Here is a 12982-nt window from a genome sequence, read left to right on the forward strand (position 1 = left end):
GAGGCTCCTGGGTAAAAACAACAACTTGCCATTTGTCAGTTTAGTTAAGGCCCACTTAGAACAAGAAAGGGAAGTTGTGAAAACAACAGCAACCAAACCGGCGCACGTGGAGCAGCTCATTGCATCTTGCTCTTTGCAGAAGCAGCTACTGGGGGAACCGTAAGTGTGGGAATAGCTTAAAACTTGTTTTCAGATTCCTGTCTTCTGCAATTCGTCTGCATTGTAGAAGGCGAAGAAGAGCGGAATAAAAAAAAAGTTCACGTCAAAGTGTCTCTTTCTTCTGTTTCCGCCACGTTAGCTTTATTTCCAGCTTGGTTTAGCGCCTCTGCTGAACGTCACCAGGTCTCTGGAATGGATGGACTTTTCAGAAATGCTAGCCTTGCGACCGTCGTCCCGTGCTGCGGGCGGCGGGGGCGTCCCGCTCCGGTAGGCGCTGCGACTGGTCGCTTTCACGCTCTGCACCCGTCGCAGGTTTGTCCCCTGTGGCCGCTCTTCGGCGGTGTGAACCGCGGGCGCCGACTTGTTCTGCTTCGCCGGGCTTTGTCGACCTGGGAGCGAGGGGCTGCGAGACGGCGTGGAGGGGACGGACGGGACGGCGGGGTCGGAGGGCACGGACAGCATGGCCAGCTCCTTCTTGGTCCTGGAGGTGGAAGCCACGGTGTTGCGGAGGAAGCCGGGGACATCGGAGGCGTTCTTTGCGCTGAGCGTGTTGCAGCTGCTGTTCTCGGAGGAAGCGCCGCCCTGAGCCAGAGCCTGAGCTTGGGCCAGCGCTCTCATGGTGGAGCGGCACATCTTCTCCTCGGGCGCCGGCTTGGGGATGTTCCTCAGCGGTTTGGCGCTCGGCTTGCTGATGGAGGCCTTCCTCGGAGTCGAGTCGCGTGCCCACCTCGAGACGCCGCCCGCGATGCTTCCCCTCTGATCCTTGGACTCTTCCGGAGGCAGACTGGAGTGTCGAGGAGGTCTTGTGGTCCTGTCGCTCCTTCCTCTCGCTGGGGTGCTTTGGTCACGGAGAGGCCGGAGCAACTCTCTACGCGCCAGAGGCCTCTCTGCTGCCTTGCTGCCACCCGTCCTTGTGGGCTTGTTGATGGGCACCACTTTCCTCATGCCCTGGCTCTCGCTGCTGGTCAGCGTTCTCACACCGCGACCTCCGCTGCTCTTGGCTGCTTTGCTCTTTGTATGCGCTGTTGGTTTTCTGCTGCTTCTCTGTGCATCTTTCTCCGCACCTTGCTTCCCCTCGGCCGTGTCACAGCTCTCTGTGTCCCACTCCTCTGTGGCGGCAGGCACCGGGGTCATGGACGCAGATTTGGGCTCCGAAAGCTCATTGGTTGAGGCGGACTGGTCCTTGGGCGACATGGACTCCAAATTAGAGGACAGAGAGCTCGGCTCTCGCTTGCTCTCCTGATCGGATCTCCTGCGGCCAACCGTTCTGATGTGAAGTCCCTCTTTCGTTAGAGACAAGCTTTCAACCTCGGAGTAATCAGAGGTGACAGAGCAGTCCGTTTCTGTGCAGTCTAGTATACAAACCGTTGGTTTCTTATTGGATACAGATGGATCTAGAGGGAGGGGTGTATCGCAGGTTGTTGATGAAACTGTGCTGTTGTCCTCTTCTTCTCTCTCAGGAGAGATGCCAGCCGGTGTGGGAGGATCTATTTTCTCTCCCCAAGCCACCCTGGGACCTGCTTCTCTTTCTAAAACGTTCTCATCCTTAAAGTCCAGATTTACAGGAAGTGACTGTCTGTCCTTTTCCAAATCGGTCACCACGACATCCCCCTGGTTGACAATAAAGTGCATAGGATTACTGTTATTGTTCGGACTAGGGAGGTCAAAAGCTTGAGGGCCTCGAACCAAAGTGTGCGTCTCGACACTAACGTTCATGTGGCTGCTGACCGCTGGGTTGGGGAGCTGGGAGGACTTCTGAAAGACACAAAAGGGACGAGGCAGAGCGCTGCCCTCTGACACGGACGAGTAATTGTTGTTGCTGTATGGTTCGTTGTCATTCAGCCCGGAGGAGGAAAACCTGGCCAGCGGGCTGATGGGCTCAGTCTCCGCACGCGGAGACGTCGCCTGTCTGTCGCAGCCCAGCTCGCGGTTGTCGACCTGGTCCGAGATCCAGGGGGTCGTCCTCCGCTGCACGGAGCGGCTCGACCGAGGTAGGCTGTTATACTTGGAATAGTCGGTGGGCTTCCCGGTGCCTCCTAATAGCTCCAGGTATCCTTGGAGATCTCGGTCCGCGATGGAGGTCATGGTGTGGCGGTGGCGGCGGGCGCTGGCGGAGCGTCCCAGCGGACTGTGTGGACTCTGAGACCTCTGCTGGAAGAAGTCCAGCAGGCCTTCCTTGGTGAGCATCTCCACGTCGTTCTCGCTGCTGCTCCGACCAAACCCACCGCTCTGATCTGCAGCCATCCAAGCGAAGCGCTTTTCCTCCAGCTCTCGCAGACGACGCTGTCTGGCCGCTTCCTTTAACTCGCGGTCCACGTTGTCCTGAGAAAGAGAGGAACGCGGAGAAATGTTCACAGGCAAGCAGGAAGACAGGGACACAAATGCATCTTAATATCAAATTGGACTTTAAAAAAATCAGCATTTTTTTACCTGGAACTCATTTGAATAGATATATCCCAGCTATTTCATCATGGCTCTTACTTTCATAGATTTAGCCATGATTTATCACAGCACAGTGCTTTGGTTGACAGAATAGGACAGAACCGCCCAAAGCTTGTTCTCATGATTAATCAAATAATCCAACAAGGCACACATTTTAAAAGGAAAAAAAAAATCCCCCAGGGGCTAATAAAGTTAAAGCTGAAGTTGAACGATGAGGTAGACTGTAATGGATGGTTACAACAAACAGTTGGGGTATTAATCTTACAGTTACATTTTTTTCTTCTTTCATTTTGCAATTAAAATTGGCTACGGTGGGTTCTTTAAAACTTGTGTATTTTGTCTTGTTGTCTTTCCTGCCCAGTCTGACCTCTTTTTACAACATTTGATGTGTTCCCTGATCTCAGAAATAAAATGCTATTATTACCCGCTGGAATGAGGCACGACTACAAAAAGTTGTGAATAAACCAGAATAATCGTTTCACTAACGCTGACCTTCACAGCTTTCTTGAACTTGATGCAGAAGTCCTGAAAGATGCGGAAGCACTCGTCCAGCTTAAAGGTGTCCTTGTCTTCGCAAAAGAAGTCGATGAGAGCGTTCCCCTCTTTACGCAGATCCAGCCTGCGTCTCTTCAGGTCCTGCAGGGTCCGCGCTGAACTCTGAGACATCGGGAACATGCATTTTTATGGGTGTCATTATCTCCAGCACTTGAGTCAGCAGTGCCAGAAATGTACAGTGGCCTGGATCCAACTTTCTGTGTGTGTGTCTGTGCATATGAAGTATTTCATTACTGCTGCATCACCTGCAGAAAGGGCTCCAGCTGCTGCAGAAGCTCCTGGTCTCCTTGAACTTTCTCCTCCAGGGTTTTAATCCGAACATATAAGGAGGAGAACTCCACCTCGATGTTTTCCACTGAGATTCTATGTGAAAACATTACAGCAGGGACATTCAAGTCAGGAACATGTTCACAGTGTCCTGATAATACTGCTGAGCATGATCGTGTTTGACAGACTGTCATCGGTTTAAGGTAAAGATATGACCACTGTGAGAAAAACTTTCACAGGGAGGGAGGGAGGGAGGAGACCTTGTGAAGCTGATTGAGCCGGACAGCCACCAGCATCACACTGCCTTCTGAACTCCATGACTCAAAAGTGTTTAAAGAGGCCGGATATTGTTGTCAATTCAGCAAAACACAAATGTTAAACCCACGGTTTTTGATCAAATAAACTTTTGCCCATTTACAGAACACAGAAATAAAAATAACTAGGTACTTAAAAACTAATGTCCCTGCATGTAAAAACATTAAAGAGAGGCTATTATGGAGAATAAAAGTAAGTGTTGGAGTAACTGGTGTCGTTAAATATTATATGAAGCGGTTTTAAATGTGACGGGTGCAGGACGAGTCGTGCTGCAAGTTACCACAAACCAAATATTGTTACAACGTTTCCGATTTAGTTTGACGTTTACCTGGATGCGCTCTGGACATCCTGAACTTTCTCTGGAAACTTGAGCAGCTTCTCGTCTTTTTTCTTTGCCTCCTGCGTGGAGAGAGAGAGAGAGAGAGAGAGAGAGAGAGAGAGAGAGAGAGAGAGAGAGAGAGATCACACTCTGTGCATCTAAACTGATTTGCGTCTCACTTTACTTTAACTTCACACATTTGAAGTTGTGTGTGATTTAAGTGCTGTGATCAGGATAGACTATAAAATATTAATAGGATGAAATTACTGTTGAGTTCTTTCAGATATACCGGAGCAGTGTCTCCGAAAGAGTTCCTATAGTAGAGTGCATTACTTAAATTTACTATTATGATGATGAGTAACTCATAGATAAAGTATGCATTCTTCACTTTAAATATACACAATAATGGCTTTAAAAACACAATCAAATGTATAATATTCTATCTAGTAAAGTATGTAGACTAGAGGTTTGATGTAATGCAACCGGCTAAGTAAACCTGTAACAATCAATAGCACTGGGAAGCTTTCAACATTACAATTTATGTTGACATTGTGCCAGAGAAGTGTTGACATGGTAATTTTCTGACGCCCCACTTTGCCGTACCGTGTCCGGTTACAGAAGATAGTGCAGCTCTTAAAAGGTATTGTGTGCGTCATATTGTATCCCTGGAGTCTTCACTAACCATGGCGACAAAGTGCAGCAGGTTCATCCCCGGCTTGTTGGCCTTGGTGTCGGCCAACGAGAGGAGGGACGACAGCTTGAAGCCCACGGCGTTGCCTGCGTACCCGCCCTGAGACGCACAGGAGGACCAATCAAAGAGAAGCAGAGGCAGAGCAAGAGGCTGAAGGTTAAGGCCGGTGATATTCTGTATTTATTGCCTGTGCCAAAGATACACATGCTTTTAAAAAGGAATATGTTGACATTTTGAAAAATATGTTTATTTGCTTTATTCTCAGGAGTTAAATAAGAACATAAAAATGTTTTATTTGTCGATATCAATTAGCTTAGAATGAAGACTGGAGGGTGGAGAAAAAAGACCCTGTCTTCGTCTAAAATTCAGCATTCCTGAACACAATAAAACAAACTAGAGATAAAATGTTAGTTAGTGAGCTTTAAAAGAAGTGATTCTTAATGCTAAGCTCAGCTAAACATCCCTACCAAATGCACAATTTACTCCCGTTTGAGAAATAATTAACACAAACTACAGCGCCCAGCTGATTGAGGACATTTTATTTTAAGTTTAATATTTGTCAGCCTAATCCTTTAAATCAGACAGAGAGGAGAATGATGTTAATGCATCAAGTGAGCATAACTGCTGGACTCACGGCGTTCATGATGTTTCCAGCCTGCAGCACCAGATGCAGGATGGCATGAAGCTCCTCGCAGCTCATCAGCTCTGTATGATGAGATCAATAGAAACTCACTTAAAGAGTCCAGAGCAGATGTCATTACACACTTCTTCACCTTCTCAGCACCGCACAGAACGACCAACAGCAGGAAGAAGGACCCTGACTCAAAGAAAGTTGACATGCATATATTTTTGCCTGTTTAGTACAAACAGAAAGAGTTTTAAATTGAATTAAACGGTGTCACAAAAGTTCAACTTAATTTGTCCCATGCGGCGGTTAACTGATGGCTCTGCATTGCAGTGAAAAGGTCACGGTACTGTAGAAGGGTTTAAGAAAAATCCAATAAAGCACAGAGCGGCAGGACATTGTGACTCAGCTAAAATGACACAAACTCAAGTGATGAAAAAAAGGCCACTGTGAATTTTTTTTTTTCACAGTTTCTAGGTCAGTTTATAAACACCCAGAATATGTTTTGAGAGACAGACACAGGTGTCTGTGTGTGTGTGTGTGTGTGTGTCACTTTTACATTTAACAATATGCAACCAATGGCTGCTGGCATGGCTGCAGACTCTTAGACCAACATTAGCAACGCGATAGATAAAGACTGAGGTAACAATACACAGGTGTAAGCTGAAATTAAACAATAATTGGGGTCATTTTGGCAAGCGTTCATGGTAAATATTTATAATTTAAATAATGTATGAGATACAATGAGATAATCCTTTATTAGTCCCACAGCGGGGAGATGTGCAGTATTATAGCAGCAGAGCAACAACAAGAAGCATCAGTAAAAAATAATAATTTAATAGACAAACAGTTAAGATATAATATATAAATGAACAGTAAAACTAATATAAATAATCAAATTCAATTAAATATAGTCATATATGTAATAGTCAGAATATCTTTATTCCATTCTATTTTAATAGTTATCCCTGATTTTATTTGCTTTGTGTGTGTTGAATTTGTGCGCCTCTGTGTTGCATGTCTTGTTGGTACTTGACAATGTCTAAGAGTCTCCTGAATAATGATACTACGTATATTAATATTCTCACTCTATTCATTGTTTGTGCACGCATTGTAAAGCGTCAATATTGTATAACCTTGTATATTTAATCTTATTTCTGTTTTTAGGTTTGTTTTGTAACATCTGCCTCTCGGGACTACAGATGAAAAATAGCCTCATGGCTAACTCTGGCGCATTTACAGAAATGTTTTTGCACTGTCCCCTTATCACATAAACCATTATTAAAATAATCAGACAGAAAGTATCATTTATATGTATGAAAACAAATCAACAGAACAAAGAAGACACAGCCATGTCTTTCCATTCTGTCCCCACATCCCCGTCTCTCAGGTGACTCATTCTCACTTCTTGTGAAGCAGCACCACTGACAGCTCAAATATCTGGGTCACCTGTCTGAGCACATATGACCGCGTGTGTGTGTGTGTGTGTGTGTGTGTATGTGTGTGTGTTTGCGTCTCTCTGTGAAAGCAGCCGAGTCGTGTGTTATTACCTTGAGTGGCGACGCGGACGACATCGATCTCGCGGCTCATCACAGCGCAGGACGGGCAGAACTCTTCGCGGAGGACAATGGCCTCGATCCGGACATCGAACCTGTTGGAGGCGAAGCGGAGAGCTTTAAAAATCTGTGATCTGAGGAGAATCTGGGAAATAGAGATGGGACGGACGTCTTTTAAAAAAAACTGGCTATGTTTCTGCAGAGAAGCCTAAACATAATTTCCACTGTTCAATTTCCAGGCCGAGCCCAGCTGATCGAGACTATGACTCAGACGGCACTGAAGGTGCAGGTAGAAAATCCACGGTCCGCCACTGATAGAAACTGTAAAAGGGTCCAGTTATTGCCATTTTCCCGCAAAAAATAAAAAATAAACTACATGTCTACACAACAGAGGCTGCTAAGACGTTTCTACATTGTATGATTTTCAATAAGATATTCTCTATTAGTCCAGCAGTGGGGAAATGTACAGGATTTCAGCAGCAAACAGGGTAAAGTGAACACAAGAGACATAGTAAAAAATCAATATAAATAATAAACGGTAAAAACAGGCCAACTATATAATAATATATCATATCATTCCAATTCACATGATACTCAGCAGGTGCATCCTATGACTGCAGGTCATTTTTTGGAACGAGATTACAAATACCAAATTTTTCCAATTTCTGATGCATAACATTTTAATTGCACAGCTAAACAAATGCATCCAGACAGATCCGATACTTTTGTAGGAACACGTGTGAATGAGGAACAAGTTCGTTGGAAAGTTCCCACAAAATGCAAATCCTGACTCACAAATTGCACGGTGCAAGCCCTTTCTTCTTTCGTCGACTCTCCCTTTGACTGAAAACGACGCTATGTACACACAGCAGTGAAATCCACTCACCGAGGCACCTGGATCAAGAGGAACATAAAGGAATCCACCAGTGTCAGCTTGTCTGGGTCTCCTTTAAACGCCTGGAGTTTCTTAATCTGTTGAGGGAAAATAAAGAGAGAGAGAGAGGAAGCTCAGCATATTGTTTTCTGTTTACATTCGCAGTCGGTTATCATCAGGTTTGGTCTTTCGATTCAAAATCTTGACACTATTCAGGATTTTCTGAAAGCCACACATTGACATTCATGGACACAGACCTCCTCCACGTCAGGCAGGAGCTTCAGCAGGTCCCTGAGCAGCTCCGCTCCGTACATCTTTCCGTCTCCCTGTCGTATGTCTTCCACAATGGAGCTGTTGGACCTGAAACACATTCATGTTTAGTTCAATGGATAAACAGCACAGGTGCTCTTTTTTAAAGCTTTCTCCCCAGTGTTTACAAGAGGACTAAACAAAGGGCTGACGATGACAATGTTCAGCCGTATGTGTGAGCAATTCTTCACACAGTTCAACATGTATCATCTCATTATTTGTGGTGACATTGATCTATGACACACCCAAGTCACTAGTGCTGCAACACAATCCCAATTACATCACTGCTGTCAACAAAAAAACCTTCATTGGCAATATCCAGTCAGGTGACACTCACACACACAACATGATGTAACCCAATGCAGTAGCTCGGCGATAACCTTTGAGACTCGTAATATTCAACCTTTGTTGTTTTAGATACAAGTTGGTCCAACTCTTCACGCCACAGTTGGATCAACATTCACTGTAGTTGTAACAGTAGAACAGTCATTTTGGACTCTATAGATTCACAAACTGGTGCAGCATGAACACTCTTTTGTTTAGTACATAAGAGTGACTTACATGCTGTGTGTAATTTTTTGGCGTAAATCAAGGGATTGTTGCATGATTGATTCAGCACAAAAACACATTTAATAGAGGATAAGATATTAATGTCCGTTAATAAGGTGGCGGCATACGAATGAAAACATAGTCATGGGTATTGTATTCCATTTCTGCCAATAAATAACCCTTACACACTGCTGAACAGCTGAAAGACTCAAAAACCCCAGCCCTATATAAGCCCTAAAAACCCCAGCCCTAATATATATATATTAGGGCTGGGCAAAGTTGAACAAATTTAACTGATTAATCGCATGATTTTTCTGGGATTAATCACGATCAATCGCATTATGCGCCAAATTCAATAATGAAATAAAAACTACTATATTACGCTCTTTTATTTTAAAGTAATGTTATCAGAACAATATAACAGGCCCTCTGGAAAAACAGCAAGTTAACAACAGTATATACATCAAAAATATATGCTAGGGAAGAAAAAATATATTTCATTTTTGTATGTATCTATATATCTATATAGGACAGAGGATAAATGCATACTAGAGCAGAAGAGAAAGACACAAATAAACCCTCCCAGTGATGAGGTCATAACTCAGTGCAGTATGGCTGACATTCAAATGTCATTTAAATACAGTGGAGAGCCATGCAAATACACCGGCATGCAAAAAAAGACACCCAACACACTTTTTGTTCTCCTCACGACAGACAGTGTCAAACACATCTCGAGATTTCCCGAACCAATTAACTATTGAGAGCTTAGAAATAATAATGTGGTACGTGAAGTAGGATGAACCAAAAAATGAAATAATCGCTCTTACTCCTTTTCCCCTCAGTTTCCCATCACCTCACTGCCCTCCTCAAATATCTCTCTCTCCTCAGTATTCGTGAGGACAGTTTTGCCGAGTTTGACAGTTTGATCGGCGTTCACAAACAGTGATTGACAGCTGCTTTAGAGACTCGACCACTCTGATTGGTTGTTTTTTTTCGGGGGCGTGGAAATCCCAGAAGCACCGACAGGAGTGCTCAGACCGGTAAAATGAATGAATGAATAAAATGAGGACAAGTGATTGACAGGGTGTGCTGGATGTTTCGGCTCCTTCAACAGTCAGAGTTTGTCATCCGACACGTCTGCCCACACGACTTCTGGAGCATCATTTCCAATCATCGATTCGTCAACTCCCCGTAAAAGCAAAAGCAATCTGATCATATTTGCTCTTCCAGCAACTGTACCATGACTACGTTTTCTGTCTGTGTGGGATGGCAATCAACCGACATGCGGGACACAACACACAAGCAGTCTTTGGAAAACCGCTCCCCGCCACCGTCATTAAAACACCAGCGAGGGAATAACGAGTCTTATTCGACTCCAGAGAATCTATAACAAGGAGCATCAAAGCCGTTCTGGAGGCTTACTAAGCGGTTTCAGGCTGGTTTTCATTTTATTTTGTCTGAAATCTGTAAACACTCCACTGAGCTTTATGGAAGCAGCTCTTCCGTCAGGCAGTGAAGCAGCTGGAAGACTTACTTCTTAAACTGCTTCAGGAAAATGCCCACATTCATCCCCCTCTTGGAGTCAAGGATGCTGATCTGAAAACAAAATGAGAGAAAGTTGTGGTCAAACACACAATGAAACACACTCACACACACACACACAAACCCACCCCCTCCCTTCTTTTAACCACTCCTGGTTGTTGTTGCTCGTGCTGCCTGCAGTACATCCCCCCCCATTGTCACTCTGGGAGACTGAAACTCCACCGGGCCTCACGTGGTTCTCGCCTCCTTCATCAACAATTACATTATGTACAGTACATTCTTAAAAAAGGCTCCCTCACAAGACACAATTAGAGATTTTAAAAATAGCAATTAGACACTTGTGGTTTGAATGAAAGATGCTAAGTAAAGGTGAGGAGGAGGAAGAAGACAAGTAAAGAAGAATCTTCAACATACCTGAAGATATGTAATAGAGCTGGAATGATTAGTTGATTGACAGCGTATCAATATAAATTTGACTTTTTGACTGCAGCCCTAATATGATGAATATAATGTAGATCTTCTTCCCTTTGTGACCGTCGCAGCAATGTAAGGATTGGGACAATGTACTTCCTGTATAATACACAAAGAGCAGCAACTGGAGATACAGTATGCTTCTTTGTGCATTATCTCAAACTCCCAAAGGAGTCTTTAGGAACGGCTCACTTTGAGGTTTGACCAGCTGCAGCCAGCTCATTGTGAGGACACAGAGGCGAGTTATCCTGTGACATGAATCTCCCTTCGCCTCACGCTCGTATTGAGTTGCAGTTCACATGTTACTGTCCAGGAGTCCAATATGGCGCACGCATGCTTTTGTTATGTTTATGAACACAAATCATTTCTTACACTCAAAAAAAGCTGTGACCGAGCACTGCTGCCTATAACTTGTCCCTGATGTCTTAATACAGTGGAAGCAGGGTAGAGTTTTGCATGGTTATGAATCTGGGACTTCCTGATCCTGTCAGTGGTGAGTTCAGTACCTGAGGTAACTAGCACGTTATGCACATGTTCGCAAAAACAATGGCAGTGGACGTCAGAGTTTGGAGGCATTAGGACTCCATACTTCCACTAATCAAGCTTGTGTGTTTTCTGAAGCTGAGATTTGTAATGAGGGACTGGAACAGAATTACAATAATCTAATATTGTCCATTACGAGCTTTAGAGCATTTCATTTGGTAAGATTCAGGCCCGACTGTCACATATTTCTGGTTTACAGAGTTATCAAGAGACAATAACACTTACTGGTGTGCAAAACCTATTTTCTGCTTCAAATAAGAAGAAAATAATATAAAATCTAAATCTGGAAAACCCTTTCCTCAAGTTCAGCAAGTAAAAAACGTAAGCACAAATAAGGGCACTTATCTCGTAATCTTATTGGTCTAAAGTAAATCCAGGGAATTATTTATCAGACATGGGCCACTTAAATTTTAAGAGGATTGATGTATAACAGCTGTGTCAGGACTCTTAACTCCACCACCACCTGTCATCTTTGGTTGAGTCAAACTGTCCCAGTGTTGCTGGCGTCAGCAGACTCACCTCATCCTTGCTGCTCTCCTTGAAGGAGCGAGTCCTGGAGAGCCGGGTCGAGGTCCCGGAGGCCGGCGGCCCGCCGCGCGCGCCTGTCGCCGTGTCCTCCTGCTGGCCGAACAGCTCCTCCACCGAGCGAACGTCGATCTGATACTGCTGCTGCCGCACCGCCATCGTCCAGATGTTGGGCTTCCCGCGTACCTTCTCCTCTGGTATCGGCTTCCAGAAGAAGCTGCGGACGCGGCGCTTCTTCCGCCCGTTGTGGTTGGCGGAGGTGGTCGCCGGGGGCGGGGGCGGCAGGGGAGGAGGCGGGGGAGCTTCGTGCTTTGAGGTGTGAGGGGCATCGCCGACGGAAGGTAGGGCGGCCCGAGTGTGTCCGGACATAGAGGACGGGTCAGAGGTGGTGGTGGAGGAAGCGGTGCGGCTGCTTCCCTCACTGCTGCTGCAGCTCTCTGGCTCATCGGTTGTGGATGGACAACTCATAACAAGCATCACAGGGATGAGCAGTCAGCATATGAGCTCTATGCTGAAGTAGTGCACAAAGTGAATATATATTTCCTCTTCTTCCTTTTATTATTTCCAAAGGATGTGCGTCAATTGGCTCTGAAGAACATCAAAATGCAGCAGTGTACGTCCCCTCACGGCTGGAGGAAGGTAGACGTCCCTTCATCTGGTCACAATGAAGGGAGCACGTCCTTTGATTCCGGCCATCTCCATCACTCGGCTGGTCGTCCATCGTGCTGAGCAGAGCCTTTGAAGGTTACCTCCCAGGGGGAGAGGGCGGGCGGCGGCGATGGCCATGGAGCTACGAGAGCGGAAAAAGAAAAAAACAGCATCGGACAGGATTATACAGGAGGTAGTCATGCGTGGTTGTCGTGGACAATCTGAAATTAGGAGAAATTAAGGGGTGCGACAGATCAAAAGAGAAGGGGTCCCCAGTCAAAGGGGCTCACAATGAGGGAAATGGCAAATCCTATTTTTTTCTATTGTTGAAAGGCTTTGAAGTCGGGCTCTGGAGTGTGTAATGGTCAAGAGACATTACACCCACAGCTTAGCTCCCGTTACACAGTTTGGTATAATTTTCCTTCTTCAGGAGTTCTCATGTAGCCGACCACTAAGAGAGATACAATGTTATTGCAGGTTAAAAAAAAAAATCTAATTTTTAAATGTTATGTGGCGCTAATGATCTCTACCGCTCTTGCATCAGACCGACACATCAGTGAATGTGTCAAATAAACAGATAAATAAATTCTAA

General features: G+C 45.1%; 1 protein-coding gene across 1 annotated transcript; it reads right to left on the bottom strand.

Annotated features, from left to right (window-relative positions):
• Positions 1–300: 300 nt before the first annotated feature.
• Positions 301–12219, bottom strand: fhdc1 (FH2 domain containing 1; the record flags this gene model as incomplete). The annotated part of the gene is made up of 11 exons (XM_079219127.1): positions 301–2481; positions 3094–3258; positions 3402–3519; positions 4067–4137; positions 4740–4847; positions 5383–5453; positions 6924–7024; positions 7816–7901; positions 8061–8163; positions 10196–10257; positions 11737–12219. The coding sequence occupies 11 exons, from the start codon at positions 12217–12219 to the stop codon at positions 301–303; spliced, it is 3549 nt and encodes a 1182-aa protein (XP_079075253.1).
• Positions 12220–12982: the final 763 nt, after the last annotated feature.

The sequence above is a fragment of the Taurulus bubalis genome, assembly GCF_910589615.1.
Source record: "Taurulus bubalis genome assembly, chromosome: 6".
In the NCBI taxonomy this organism is placed as follows: Eukaryota; Metazoa; Chordata; class Actinopteri; order Perciformes; family Cottidae; genus Taurulus; species Taurulus bubalis.